This window comes from Theropithecus gelada, chromosome 9 (assembly GCF_003255815.1).
Source record: "Theropithecus gelada isolate Dixy chromosome 9, Tgel_1.0, whole genome shotgun sequence".
NCBI lineage: Eukaryota > Metazoa > Chordata > Mammalia > Primates > Cercopithecidae > Theropithecus > Theropithecus gelada.
The window spans coordinates 84,194,707-84,209,241 of record NC_037677.1 but is presented as its reverse complement, the minus strand read 5'-3'; the positions used below and the strand labels follow the sequence as shown (position 1 = coordinate 84,209,241).

The window sequence follows — 14,535 nt, the reverse complement described above, 5'->3', positions numbered from 1 at the left end:
CTGGTTTGGCTATATTTTTCTACTAGATGTACTTACTGGTACAATGACAGCTATGTAAAATTGTCCAATGCAAATACATAAGTTATTTTCCCAGTCACCTCCATACATGGCATTGATTATGTGGCAATTCTTGGTGAAAGATTTCTTTGGAGAAGAAGTTAAAAACACTTGGCAAAAAAGGAGTGTTTTATTTGTGGACGTTAAGTGCACCTTATTTATATCTTTCTTATTGTTAAGAGTAATTATAAATAAATTATAATGACTGATATTAAGCCTAATTCTTTGACCAGTCTGCACCCACTTACCTTAGTAATTGATAATGAAGGGAGAGTTTCAGCCTCAGCTCGGACGTGGTCAAGTTTGTTTTCCGGCACGAAGAGTTCGTGGATATCTTTGATTATAGTATGGGGTACAATGTTCTGAAATGAAACAGAATTGGTAAAAACTTGAAATGAAAACTATAGAAAGAATGCTTCAGTAAGGAGGCATAGATTGTCTTTCATGATTTTATTAAACATATAAAGAAAAGACAACCGGTTCACCTACCTGCTCTTGCAGAAGTTCCACTACCTGCTGGACACAGTCACTCACTGTGGACAAATTGGTTTTAAGCACACGCTCAGGAGTTTCAGGTTTCTCATAATCAGAATCGATACCTGTAAATCCTGCAAGGCATATGGGTGACAATGATCACATCTGTATTGACAGAATAACCTTTTTAATCAATAAGGCAAAACACCTGTTGGAATAATGTATTAAACTGAAAATTCACATTATAACAGAAAAGGCCAAACAGCCATCCTTGACTTCTAGCCATAAGTAAGAAAATAAATAGCTGTATTTTCAACATGGACAGCCCCAAATTGTCAACAAAATCTGGCTGGGTAAGTTGAAGCCCTCTATAGATGATCAAAATCAAAAAGGAAGACAAGAATAAGGAAGAACTCTGAAACACTCCTCTACACACACACTCACATATAAATATCCATTCTAGTTCTCTGAACTTCATTGCATATGGCTGAGATGACAATTCTTAAAAATAAAACCCTACATTTTAATAAGCCTCTGGGCATATTGAATATATCATGATGCGATAAAAAGTTGTGCATGTTATATGCAATTTTGGAAAAGAGAGTTTGAAACTCAAGGCAGATTTCTGAGGACAAAATAAGGACCGACAGCCTAAGTAACTGGTAAAGATGCTGCTAGCCGATTCTCTTACCTTTAATCTCCCCAGCTCTCGCCCTTTTGTAGAGGCCTTTTACGTCTCTGCTTTCACAAATACTTAGAGGTGCGTCTACAAATATTTCAAAGAATGGCAGCCCTGCTGATTCATGTATTTTGCGGGCATTCTCACGATCCTGAAAAGCAATATGTTTAAGAATGTAAAAAGAGGTTTCATGGTGAAATTCTAAATCACAAAACACTGTGTACTTTGGTTTTCAGTAGCCTTGAGATAACACTGGGGTTTGTGCTTTGCAGAGTGCTTGAGAGAAAGTCCAGAAATTTCACTCTGGTAAACACAGCTCTCTCAAGGACTTTCACAGAAAATGATGGAAAATAGGCCCTCCTAGCAGGAAAGCACTGGCCATATGGGAGCATTGCATTCAAAGGATGTGTTCTAAGCTACATCTGATGTTTGGCTCCCAGAAATTTTCTGACTTAAAAGAAGAGCGACACTCCACCTCAGTGATGTCAGCATTAAACACGTAGAACCCGAAGCTTTGGCTGTGAACTGCTCTTTTCTTTAGCTAGATCCTTTTCCTGACAACTAAAATTACAGAGCTTTAGAGTTTCTCTTGTTTAACTTTCTCTTCCCTTCGACTCTGACCAAATGTTCCTTATAATTGTGAACGTGGAAGGATTTATGTCCACTGGTGCCCTGGCATCTGGAAAGGAAGGAACTCTCTTTACATAACCAATATTAAATAGAGGAAATGAGAGAGCCTGTGATGGGGGGAAGAAATAGTCGGGAAATTGAAAGGAGACATTCTTAGGCCCACCCTACCTGATTCCTTCCCCTAGCAGTTGGAGAGCACTAGCACTGTGTGTGGGAATAGTGTGCAGTGCCTCTTTTTTTTTTTTTTTTTTTTTTTACCTTTGCGAATGGAGAAATAAAGCTGGTAATGCAGACCAGGCCAGCATCAGCAAACAGCTTAGCCACTTCAGCAATCCGGCGGATATTTTCCTCTCTGTCCCCAGGAGAGAATCCGAGATTTTTGTTAAGGCCATGACGGACGTTGTCGCCATCCAGGGAGTAACAAGGGATGGCATGGGAGACAAGGTACTCCTCCAGGGCAAAACTTATTGTTGTTTTTCCAGCGCCAGAGAGACCTGTTCAGAACAGATAAAGCAGACTGACATCAGCCTGGATAGTTTAAGATGACAAATTGTGAACTAATCTAGCAATTTTAAATATAACTAAATAGAAAAAAAGAAAGAAAGAAAGAAAGAAAGAAAGAAAGAAAGAAAGAAAGAAAGAAAGAAAGAAAGAAAGAAAGGAAGAAAGAAAGAAAGAAAGAAAGAAAAGAAAGAGAGAGAGAGAGAAAGAAAAGAAAGAAAGAAAGAAAGAAAGAAAAGAAAAAAGAGAGAGAGAAAGAAAAGAAAAGAAAGAAAGAAAGAAAGAAAGAAAGAAAGAAAGAAAGAAAGAAAGAAAGAAAGAAAGAAAGAAAGGAAGGAAGGAAGGAAGGAAGGAAGGAAGGAAGGAAGGAAGGAAGGAAGGAAGGAAGGAAGGAAGGAAATCAGTGTAGTTGACTACAAGGCAAATACTTACATTTCTGTCAAATTTTGAAATAACTATTTGTCCTGTGTTAGGATTATAGCTTTTCAAAGCAAGCAAGCTTCATAAATAGGGAGATTTGGGGGCTACATGTGGTCCTCGATGTGTTCTGTTTGGGCTGCAGAGTGTTTTAAAGATTAGAAAGTTGTCATACAGGCTGGGCATGGGCTCATGCCTGTAATCCCAGCATTTTGGGAGGCCAAGGTGGGAGGATCACTTGAGCCCAGGAGTTCAAAACTAGCCTGGGGAACATAGTGAGACCCTGCATCCTCAAAAAACAAAACAAAAAAATAGCCGGGTGTGGTGGTACACACCTGTGGTCCCAGCTACTCAGGAGGCTGAGGTGGGAAGACCCCTTGAGCCTGGGAAGTCAAGGCTGCAGTGAGCCGTGATGGCACCACTACACTCCAACCTGTGTAACAGAGCGAGGCCTTGTCTCCAAAGCACAAAGGAAGTTGTATATGCAAATCCAAATACCGTATTCTCGTGAAAAAATCAAAAGATGTGGTGACAGTGGTCTCATATCCCCTTCAAAGTCAGCAATCAGCCGGAATGCAGGGGAACAGCCAGCCCCTGGAGAATGGTAAGTCCCCCTCCCTTGTGGATGCCACTGAACAACCGTCTCACAGAGCCCGCATGCTGTCCTTTGGCTTCGAGATGTTTCCAAAATGACTCTCAAAACATAAAGACAGAAAGCCGGCCTGAGCTAGGGAGCAGATGTATTCAGAGCTGCCATATGTCACACTCTTAGGTGTAAAGATTCTCTAGAGTCTTTATATGAGAAAAGAGTTACCATGTGGCTTTCACCACGGTTTCAAAGCACAAGGATCGGGAACACACTGTAATTTCCATATGAGGAGGAACATAAGAAGAAAGGGACAGAAACACAACCCGCCCAAATTATTTAACAGTTTAAATCTGAACTCCCCTAAAGGCTAGCACTCTAAAACAAAATGAGTCCTTTAGGATTTTAGGATCTTTGTCCTAAAGATCTCTGAACCTAAGAATATTTCATGGTGCCAAGCTTCCGTCTGACAGCAGCTGGGCATGACAGAGGAAAAAAGCCAAGACGTTCATACAGAGAAGACTACAGCAGAAAAGAGGAAAAATGTGGAAAAAGCAGGAATGAAGGACAGAGAAGAAGGAAGATTTGGGGGCGAAAGGTGATCTGCAAAAGGTAAATAAATAGTCTCCATACTTTTAGTTATAGTTTAAAGCCATGCCCTTGGCTTTGACAGAGGACCATTAGAAGAAACGGCTATATGAAGAACGTGTCAACACTAACGTCACTAAATCATTTTTTAAGGTAATTGTCTGTAATTCTGTTATTCCTTTTCATTTGAATAAAGACGTAGGTGATAAATTCTTCTTAGTATTTATGTCAGGTTATAGGGTAGGGGAAATGGCACTCCTGAATCTCTGGTGTGTTCTCTCATGTCAGAAAATGAGAGAAATAACAGAAATGTCCTTCCATTTTGCTTCAGTTCTCAGGAAACTAAGAGTTAAATTACAGTAAGTATATGTAACCAGATTGTTGGCATGCATACCTTCATACATTAAGGTAACACTAATTACAGTTACTGATAACTTAACTGTGTGCCAAGCACTGTGCAAAGTGCATTTGTCTTTTATTGATTTAGTTCTATCAGCCCCTCCATAAGTCAGGTACTGTCTTTATTCTCATTGTACAAATAAGAAAACTGAGGCTTAGAGAGCCTAACTGGCTTGTCCAAAGTCACATAGCTCATGGAGGTGCAGTTGGGGCTAAAATCTGAGTCTATGGATTTAAAATATTTTGTTTCTTCTGGTCTGCCTGGTCAACAGCCTACCTTTTAACATAAGAATAAAAAATAAATTAGAAAAATGTTTTTTAAATTTAATTTAACTTTCTATTTTTATTTTTTGAGATGGAGTGTCATTCTGTCACCCAGGCTGGAGTGCAGTGGCAGATCTCGGCTCCCTGCAACCTCCGCCTCCTGTGTTCAAGTGATTCTCCTGCCTCAGCTTCCCGAGCAGCTGGGATTACAGGCGTGCACCACCACGCCCGGCTAATTTTTGTATTTTTAGTAGAGAGACAGGGTTTTGCTATGTTGGCCAGGCTGGTCTTGAACTCCTGACATCAGGTGATCCACCCGAATTGGCCTCCCAAAGTGCTGGGATTACAGGCATGGGCTACCAAGCCTGGCCTTGATTTTTAAAATTTGCCATCTATTCTTTTCTTCCTCTAATGAAAAGATAATTCATTTTAAGAGTACAGAAGGAGAAACACATGTTTCTCTTCTACCAGTTCTCTTTTTCTTTTCAAGGGGTGTCACATTAGAGAAAATGGACTTTGTGTGTATAGCCCAACACGAAAGTTGTTTTCACCAGTGATCTTTGCATGAAGGGCAACATATAACAGGAGGGGGTCTTCCAGAATACAGCTGTACCTACTGCTGCAATTACGTCTCTTGGGGGGAGTTGAGGTAAACATTTCAGGAGTAATGACAGAAGGATGGTGCATATTTGAGCACAGCAGGTTCCGTGCTCACTGTCTGTCCTTGCACTGGAGGCTGCAGAAAGTTGCTTTGATGCACAGTCCAGGCATGAATGAAACCAGGAAACCAAAGGCACAAGGAAAAAACTTGAAGAGGACAAGAATGAGGCTGGTTGGGACAGAAAAGGGCAAAGACTTAGGATAGCAAGAAAAGATGCAAGGCAGGTCCCTAGTTGCCAGATTGTTTAGAATGAGCTTCAGGTTAGAAAACATTTTATAACCTGAATAAATGTAGTTTTGCAGGTGGGCTCATTCCATTTGAAAACTGTTGTCTATGAAATGAAATTGGATTTTCCTTTTGAGTCCAGACATAATTTTGTCTACCTTGGACTCAGAGTACAAGGTAATAGCCTGGGGCCAGCTACTGGGAATCAGGTTTTAATTCCAGTTCTGTCACTAATTCTTAGCTTTGACATTCTGTGGCTATAAAAACACAAGAAAAGGGAGAGTCATTCAGTCACTTCAGCAACAGCAAGTTATTTCTATAAACAAGGGCAATCCTCAGCCAAATGGAAATTACTAGTTTTCCTTCTTGTACAGATTCTTATGTTTGTTTGTTAGTTTATATAGTAAGTGAAATAGTCTCCTAGAATGTCAAAACATTAGGCAACAATAACAAATATCTCTAAACATCCAAAACCTTATGGACAGCCAAATGCTTGATGTCAAATTAGGAAAGCCTCATTCATAACTGCCAGTAAATATGTTTAGGGATGAACATGAGAATTATTGAATCCCTCAGCACTGAAAGCAGATGTCATAATCATCTTGTCTCATCCTTTCCTGCCAAAGAGGAGAAAAGTGACAACTAGAGACTTTCACAGTTGACTTGATCAGACTCTTATTCCTATAGTTGACCTTGACTCTATTTCTCACTGATGGTAGGGTTAGGACTAATATCCAGGCTTTCTACTACATCTCTCAGCCTCCTTCTAATGACAAAACAAGCATGTAATACGTTACACTAATTTCCATAAAATTGTGTCACATGTCAGTTTGCTACATATATATATATATATCTGAACATAACATACCTGTTAGCCACACGGTACATCCTCGGAACCCACCCCTTGTTCCAACCACTTGCCCTCTCTTATTCCTGCTCACATGGTGGGCCTGATAGACTACATTGGTGGATTTCTGCTGGTACTCCTATAAAATAAGACAAAATCAAGCACAGTATTAGTTAATAAAACACATATTCTTCACTGGAGCCAATATAAATCCATCTTAAACTTTTAACTGCAAAACTGATAGGTGTAACAACTTATACAAAAAATATTTTGAAAGAGACTCACCCTTGTCCATTCTAATATAATTTTTTTCATTTCTGCAGATTACCCTGAGCCATTAGCTACATGTATATATATATTTCTTAGCTGTGAGTCTACATACCTAAGTTATTCATTCTGCATTTCACTTAATGTTATTCATAAGCAGTTTTGCTTCCATAAAATAATTATTTTTAAATTACAGCATCAAATTTCATTGGTTCACGCAACACAATCTGCTAAATAATACAATTATAATACAATTCCATATTACATTAATAGTCTTCCCCCAACTGTATCTCTTCTTCTATAATTGGCAAACAGAATAACATTTATTAATTCTATTAATTTAGAAACAAACACTGACTTTAGAATACTCATCATGGTCCTTTGAGAGTATAATCCAAATTGGACACTTTTTGATTTTATGTAATAGTTCTGGTTGCACGACATTTTAACTTTTGCACCTTAGGGGAATGTCTTTGTTTCAATGAATGCATGTTCTCCCCAAGTCCTATGAGCTTGAACTGAGAACCCAAATACTCCAGTAGCTGAGGAAATACTAGGGTGGGGGTGGTTGATCCCCAGTCCCTATAGAGCCAGAGAAAGGCCCAGATCACAGTGAAAAGGGTTAAAGTAAGTAATATCCCCGTTACTCCCATTCAGACATCACAGACAAGGCAAGAGTGAAGTCCCTGAACACACAGGGCTACTCCTTCACAAGAACTAAACTTTGCTTCCACTTTCTCAAGGGTCAATGCACGAACTTTTTAATCTTTCAAAAAGCCCAGCAGAAATGGAAATGCACTTGTTAGGTTTGGAAGCTAATTCAAATATCAAATGTCTTTATTTTGGCTGTAATAAAATCAGCTTAGTGAGGTAAGAGACTACCTGATCCTGATTCTAAACTCTGACTGGGAGGTATAAGTCTGATGAATAAAAAAGGTAAAGTGAGCCAATAAATACAGTTTTTGGTGGACTTAAAAGAAAATAACATGTGATCCAAGGGGGGAAAAATCCATAATAATGGTTAAATTAAAAGGTTAGGAACTACTCATATATGTCTGTGGCGTGTATTTGAATTTCTAATGACAGACGGAATCCAGGTTTCTGAACTGTAAAAATCTATGAGCCTTTTAAATATCACACATGCATACCCACCAGAACTAAGAAAGCACCAACTTTTTTTAGCAAGAGCTGGAGGTTTTCGAAAACTCTGCCAGGTGCAGTGGCTCATGCTTGTAATCCCAGCACTTTGGGAGGTCAAGGCGGGAGGATTGCTTAAGCTCAGGAGTTTGAGATCAGCCTGGGCAACATAGTGAGACCTCATCTCTATGAAAAATAAAAACATATTAGCCAGGCATGGTGGCACGTGTCTGTAGTCCCAGTTACTGGAGAGGCTGAGATGGGAGGATCACTTGAACCCAGAAGGCCAAGGCTGCAGTGAGCCACTATTGCACCACAGTACTCCAGCCTGGGCAACAGAGCGAGACCCAGCCTGGGCAACAGAGCGAGACCCTGTCTCAAAAAAAAAAAAAAAGAAACCAAAATGAAAAAAAAAAAAGAAATGAAAACTCACCTCTTTTTGCTTTGGGAAATAGAAACTTTGTGAAAATAGAAACTAAAGAGGGCTACAACTAGAACTGTTTGGCAGTTTACATAAGATGACAGATATGAACATGCAAATGTCTAAGTTCTCTACAAACGTGAATGCTGATGATTCACTTATTCACTGTAGACATGCCCCAAACCGAATAGGATGGAATCTGCTGGATTGGGACCAGGAAAATGGCTTCAAGACTTAGGGGGCCCTACTGGCCTTTCAGTGTCAAATTAGGAAAGCCCCATTTACAACTGCTGGTAAATGTCTTTAGGGATGAAAATGAGAATTATTGAATTCCTTAGAGCTAGAAAGGGATGTCATAATCAACTTGTCCCGTCCTTTCCTGCCTGACCTTTTAGGGGTGCTAAGAAAGGCAGAGCACAGAGTGGGGATGGGCCTGCTAGTGAGACAGAGCCAGGCAGAGGGGCCAATGGTCAGGGAACAGGCATTATCAGTGTTGGAGGGGGCCAAGAGGGAGGTGGTTAAAGGCACAGTGGAATTAGCTGGGTGAAGTTACCTAAAACCCTCTAAAGCTAGATGTTCTGCTCATCCCTTAAGCAAATCTGGTCGGAACCCAAGACTTGGAAGTGGGGGCATAGTCCCAGAATGTGGCAGATGATGACTTACACTAGAGGGCTCATATATGGGGACAAATTAGGCCACTCCATGAGATAGTCTAGCAGTATCTCCCCTGGGTGAACAAATCCCCTGAAGGTATTCTATTTTGGGCTTTGTTGTTGTTGTTTGAGACAGGGACTTACTCTGTCACCCCGATTGGAGTTCAGTGGTGCAATCAGGCCTCACTGCAGCCTCGAACTCCCAGGATCCAGCTATCCTCCCACCCCAGCCCTAGAAGTAGCTGGGACTACAGACGCACACCATCATGCCCGGGTAATTTTTTTTTTTTTTTATTTTTTGTACAGAGAGGGTCTCACCATGTTGCCCAGGCTGATCTCCAACTCCTGGGCCCAAGTGATACTCCCACCTCAGCCTTCTGAAGTACTGGGATTACAGGCATAAGCCACCATGTCCAGTCCCCTGAAGGTATTCTGTGTCCTTGGTGCCAAGCGTATGTAATACCTCAAGGATACCATTTAAATATCCTTTTTTCAATTTCCTTGTTAATTAATGCCATTAAGGTCAAGAATGTCATATCTGAATATCAGACCCAAAAGTCAGTTCACTTGATTATTTACTGATTCTTTCAGTAAATGTTTATCGAGCTCCTGCTCTGTGCCAGTGGTAATCTGAAGCATTGGGAATATAGTACTAAACAAAGAAGAATCCCTGGCATCATTCTGGGGAGAAAGACAGACAGAAAGAAGAGGTAACCGGGGCTCCACTCCCTGAGGGAGGGAGAGGGTATATATATATATACATACACACACACACCATGTGAAGAAATGTAAAGCACACCGGCAACTCAGTAACAAAAGGACAACCCGGCCGGGCGTGGTGGCCCACGCCTGTAATCTCAGCACTTTGGGAGGCTGAGGTGGGCGGATCATGAGGTCAGGAGTTTGAGACCAGCCTGGCCAATATGGTGAAACCCCGTCACTACTAAAAATACAAAAATTAGCCAGGCGTGGTGGCACTTGCCTGTAATCCCAGCTACTCGGGAGGCTGAGGCAGAAGAATCACTTGAACCCAGGAGGTGGAGGTTGCTAGTGAGCCGAGATTGCGCCACTACACTCCAGTCTGGGTGACAGAGTGAGACGCCATCTCAAAAAAAATATAAAGGAAAAAAAAAAAGAAAACCCAATGTTTTAAAATGGAAAAAGATTTGAACAGTCACTTTACAAAGGAAGATATACACATGGCCAGGAAAGAACCATGAAATGATTAATGTCATTAGTCATCCAGAAGAATGCAAATTAAAACTAAAATGAGAGGTCACCGATAACACCTAATGGCAGCAAGGATGTGCTCTCGTATTTTGATGGTGGAGGTGTGAAGTGGGACAATAATCCTGGGGAAAAAATCCTGACATTTACATTTCCCTTCCCCATGACTCAGCAATTCCATTCATAGACATCTATTCAAGAGAAATAAAAACGTGTCCACAAAAAGACTTATACTAGAATGTCCTTAGCAACTTTATTTGACTCAAAACTGGAAACAGCCAAGTGTCCATCAATAGGAAAATAGAAAATAAACCAACTGAAAGTGTAGAATACTTATATAATGGTTATACTATTCAACAATCAAAAGGAATGGACTATTAATACATGCAATATGGATGATAATGAATGGAAAACATTACGCTGAGTCAAAGAAGCCTTATCCAAGAAAACGACATATTATATATGATTCCATTTGCATGAAGTCCCAAAATACGGAAAACTAATGCACTAATTCAGAACTGCCGTTGCTTCTGGGGTGATGGCAATGCTTTATGTCTTGATAAGGGTTTGAGGCACTCACATGTATACATTTATTAGAACTCACTGAATGTATACTAAACGTGTATTTCGTTGTAAACTTTACCATGTACACACACACACAGAGCTATTTTGAAAAGTAAGCAAACAAGGCTGAGTGTGGTGGTTCACACCTGTAATCCCGGCACTTTGGGAGGCTGAGGTGGGTGGATCACTTGACGTCAGGAGTTGGAAATCAGCCTAGCTGACGTGGCGAAACCTTGACTCTACTAAAAATACAAAAAATAGCTGGGCAGGGTGGCACATGCCTGTAATTCCAGCTATTTGGGAGGCTGAGGCAGGCAAATCCCTTCAACCCAGGAAGTGGAGATTGCAGTGAGCCAAGATTGTGTGACTGCACTCCATCCTGGACAACAGAGCGAGACTTTATCTCAAAAAAAAAAAAAAAAAAAAAAAGTAAGCAATCAGATTTTAGATGGTGGAATTATATTGCTCAATGCTGCTGCATTTATGGAAAAGGACTCTGATCCCAATCACAACATACTAGACTAAGGTGCTGCTGCCCACCTGTGCACATGAACATCCACTAAAATTTAATTTGCCTATAGAGACAGTTTTGTTTCCTCTAGTTTGGCTGTTTCTTCTCCATACAGGCAAAGATCCACAATGAACTCCAAGCTCTGTTAATCTTCTAGGGGAACTTTGTTATGATCTTGATAATTGTCTCCCCAGCAAGTTCTTTGTTTTCGAAAACAGTTCAAAATTAATTCGAAGGAATGACTCTAACATAGTATTTAATCTCTGAACTTTTGGTCTTTGATAACTGCATTTAAATTTTCTATTACTCCAGCAATGTTTAAACAAATAAATAAATACTTTCAGATGGCCAGGTACTGGGATCTTTTGGTTCAGTCAAATGTTTTACTTCTATTTATTTCAAAATCGCCCTTGATGTTTTGCAAAAGGCAAACAAATAGAAGCAGATATTTTGAATTATACTTGAACCGCAAAGGGGCAGAGCGGCCAAAACCTTTTCTTTTTCTTGTTGAAAGCTGTAGTCTCTGCTAAAGAGCCTAGGATGTTCTAAGCTTTGGAAAGAAAGTGACTGTCAGCAAAAGGATTCTCTCTATAGAAAGCAAAACACATGTTAAAGGAAAAAATGTCTGTCTTGCTGTGTGTACATAGAAAACACACAGACATCCTCAGCATCCCATCTAACTCTGCCGCTTATCAGGAAGTGGCCCGGAAACCCCAAAGTTAGTGGCATACTTCTATACTGGATCCCTAAGACAAATTTTGTAAAAATCCCTACCTTCTTCCCATTACTGGCCCAGAAAAACTCTCGGTAGCATGCATCAGAGTAGCATGAGTATGGATTTTGGAGTCAAGCAAACCTGGATTTGAAACCTGCTTCACAGCTGATTTGCCCTGTGACCTGAAGCAAGTTATTAACATCTCTGAACTTCCATATCCTTCTCTGTAAAATGGGGATAAAAATACTTTCTTCCTAGGATTGCTGAAAGGATTAAATAAGATAATTATCTACATAAAGTAGCAAAGAAAATACCAGACACATGGTAAGATGTTGAATCTGATCAGTCCAGGTGGCATTTAATCTAGTCTGGAGAAGTGATGGCAGTTTGAATTCTAAATCATCCAGGTTTAAAAGGGTTCTGGGGATCTGGGTCCACTCTAACCCAACTCTGGGGAGGATGTGGCACTCATGACCGAATCAGACAGTGGATAGGACTGCACCAGTTTTACACACATGCACACACACGCAAGCACACACGCAACGTTGTTATTACTGCTGCTCTGATTATTAAAGCCTGGTCAGGACGTACCCTACACTAAGGTCCACCAGTTTGCAGTGTCATTCTGCTGCAAACGTACTGCCCTTGTCCTGGCTGTCACAGAATCATGAACACTTCGTTACCTAGATGGAGGATGGCCTTTGCCCTGGGTTTGACCCATTAGAGTCCAGGGCTTGTCACAAAGCCCAGGGTGGCATGTGTGTCTCTGCCAGGCCCACCCCTCACTCCCATTGGCGGCACAGAACGGGGACTGACAAAGTGGCTCCTAGAACTCAGGTGATGTGCCGAGGGTCATGACAGAGAGCCTCAGCCTTGATTTTGCGTGACTGCAAGAGAAGTAACCTGGGGAAAAGACTAGATGGTTTCATGGTGGGGCGGGGCATTTCCAGAGACAAATCCAAGCATATGTCACAGGGAGAGTGTCACGGAAGGGAGGAGGACTCTTGGGGAATGAAAAAGCTCTAAACCAGGTGTCTGGTGGAGCTTACCAATGCCCAAAGCTTTTTTTTTTTTTTTTTTTTTTTTGAGATGTTCATAATGTCTCAATTAAAAAAAACAAGCACGTGCCCTTGAATCCCCTCTGAACCCTACGCTTCCCCAGGCGGTGCAAACAAGTCCCCTTTACTTCTCTCATTACAACTCCATTCTGCCCTGTTTTAACTTGGCCTTCATTGCCATTGGGCTCTGCTTTCATTGCTCCCTTGCTGATTAAACATGTTCCAAATCTTCCCGCTCCTCAGTGTGCAGTTTGAAGATTATTTAAAGACCCATTTTCAGAAAGCTGCAACCCCAATGACTGCCCTATCAGGCCCATGGAAGGAGCTCCACTTCCATGTGCATTATCTCAGTTACTGCTCAAAACCTGGGAGACTGAACATGGTGACCCATTTCCAGATCTGAAAACTACTGCTCAGAGCTATTGGGAAGGGGGCTGAAGTCCCACACCCAGAAGACACAGGATGTAGCCAGGTTTAAGTCTGGGTCTTATTCCTGCATAGACAGGACTCCTAGTTTCCAGTCCCCGTCATGTGAGCTCTTTGTCACTGCTTCCTCCCTGAGGATTGAAGGAGATAATACATAATCAGGCTTTTCATACTACACTATAATGTAAACAATTTAAAAATCATTCTCACTTCACTTTCTTTTTTTTTTTTTTTTTGAGACGGAGTCTTGCTCTGTTGCCCAGGCTGGAGTGCAGTGGCGCAATCTCGGCTCACTGCAAGCTCCGCCTCCCGGGTTCACGCCATTCTCCTGCCTCAGCCTCCCGAGTAGCTGGGACTACAGGCGCCCGCCGCTGCGCCCGGCTAATTTTTTCTATTTTTAGTAGAGACGGGGTTTCACCATGGTCTCGATCTCCTGACCTTGTGATCCACCCGCCTCGGCCTCCCAAAGTGCTGGGACTCACTTCACTTTCATAACATGAGTAGCTTCAAATGTTTCACAATGATATATTTATTCCTTTCAGATTAGTTCTTTTGGATATACAACCCAAAGTGAAATTATTGAGTATCAAAATTTATAAACTATTTTGTAGGTCTCATTGTATACTGCCAGTTCATTTTCCAAGTGACAAAACCAAGTTACCAGGCTACCACGATATACCTACTTCTAAATATTCAACTACTTCTTTGTGTTTGTATTTTTACTGTTTTTTCCCCAGGTTGATTTGTACTTATTTTGGTAAGCATACGCCTTTTTCTGTGTAATAAGTTACTTAGGACGTTCGTGTGTTTGCCTCTTTGATATTAATTAACTACAATCTGGACAATGATCTCATCCACTTTTTAAAAATATGTTTTGGGCTGGGTGCAGTGATATACGCCTATAATCCCAGCACTTTGGGAGGTCAAGGTGAGAGAATTGCTTGAGTCCAGGAGATAGGAACCAGCCTGGGGAATATAGTGAGAGACTATCTCTAGAAAAAAAATTAAAAATTCGCTGGGTGTGGTGGCACGTGCCTGTAGTCCCAGCTACGCAGGGAACTGAGGTGGGAGGAGATCCCGTGAGCCCAGGAAGTCAAGGCTGAAGTGAGCCCTTATCACACTAGTGAATTCCAGCCTTGGCAATGGAGAGAGACCTTGTAAAAAAAGAAAGGAAAGGAGGGGAGGGGAGGGGAAGGGAGGAGTGGGGAGGGGAAGGGAGGAGTGGGGA

The 14,535-nt window shown here is 41.3% G+C and overlaps 1 protein-coding gene across 1 annotated transcript in view; it reads right to left on the bottom strand.

Moving 5' to 3' along the window:
- Window positions 1-14,535, bottom strand: part of PAPSS2 (3'-phosphoadenosine 5'-phosphosulfate synthase 2) — an 87,677-nt gene that overhangs the window by 33,658 nt on the left and 39,484 nt on the right. Inside the window, exons 2-6 of the mRNA XM_025397084.1 lie at window positions 6,350-6,467; window positions 2,099-2,334; window positions 1,223-1,361; window positions 547-665; window positions 306-419 (exon numbers count right to left, since the gene is read on the bottom strand). Of these exons, the coding sequence (XP_025252869.1) occupies window positions 306-419; window positions 547-665; window positions 1,223-1,361; window positions 2,099-2,334; window positions 6,350-6,467 (726 nt within the window). The remainder of the gene's footprint in view (window positions 1-305; window positions 420-546; window positions 666-1,222; window positions 1,362-2,098; window positions 2,335-6,349; window positions 6,468-14,535) is intronic.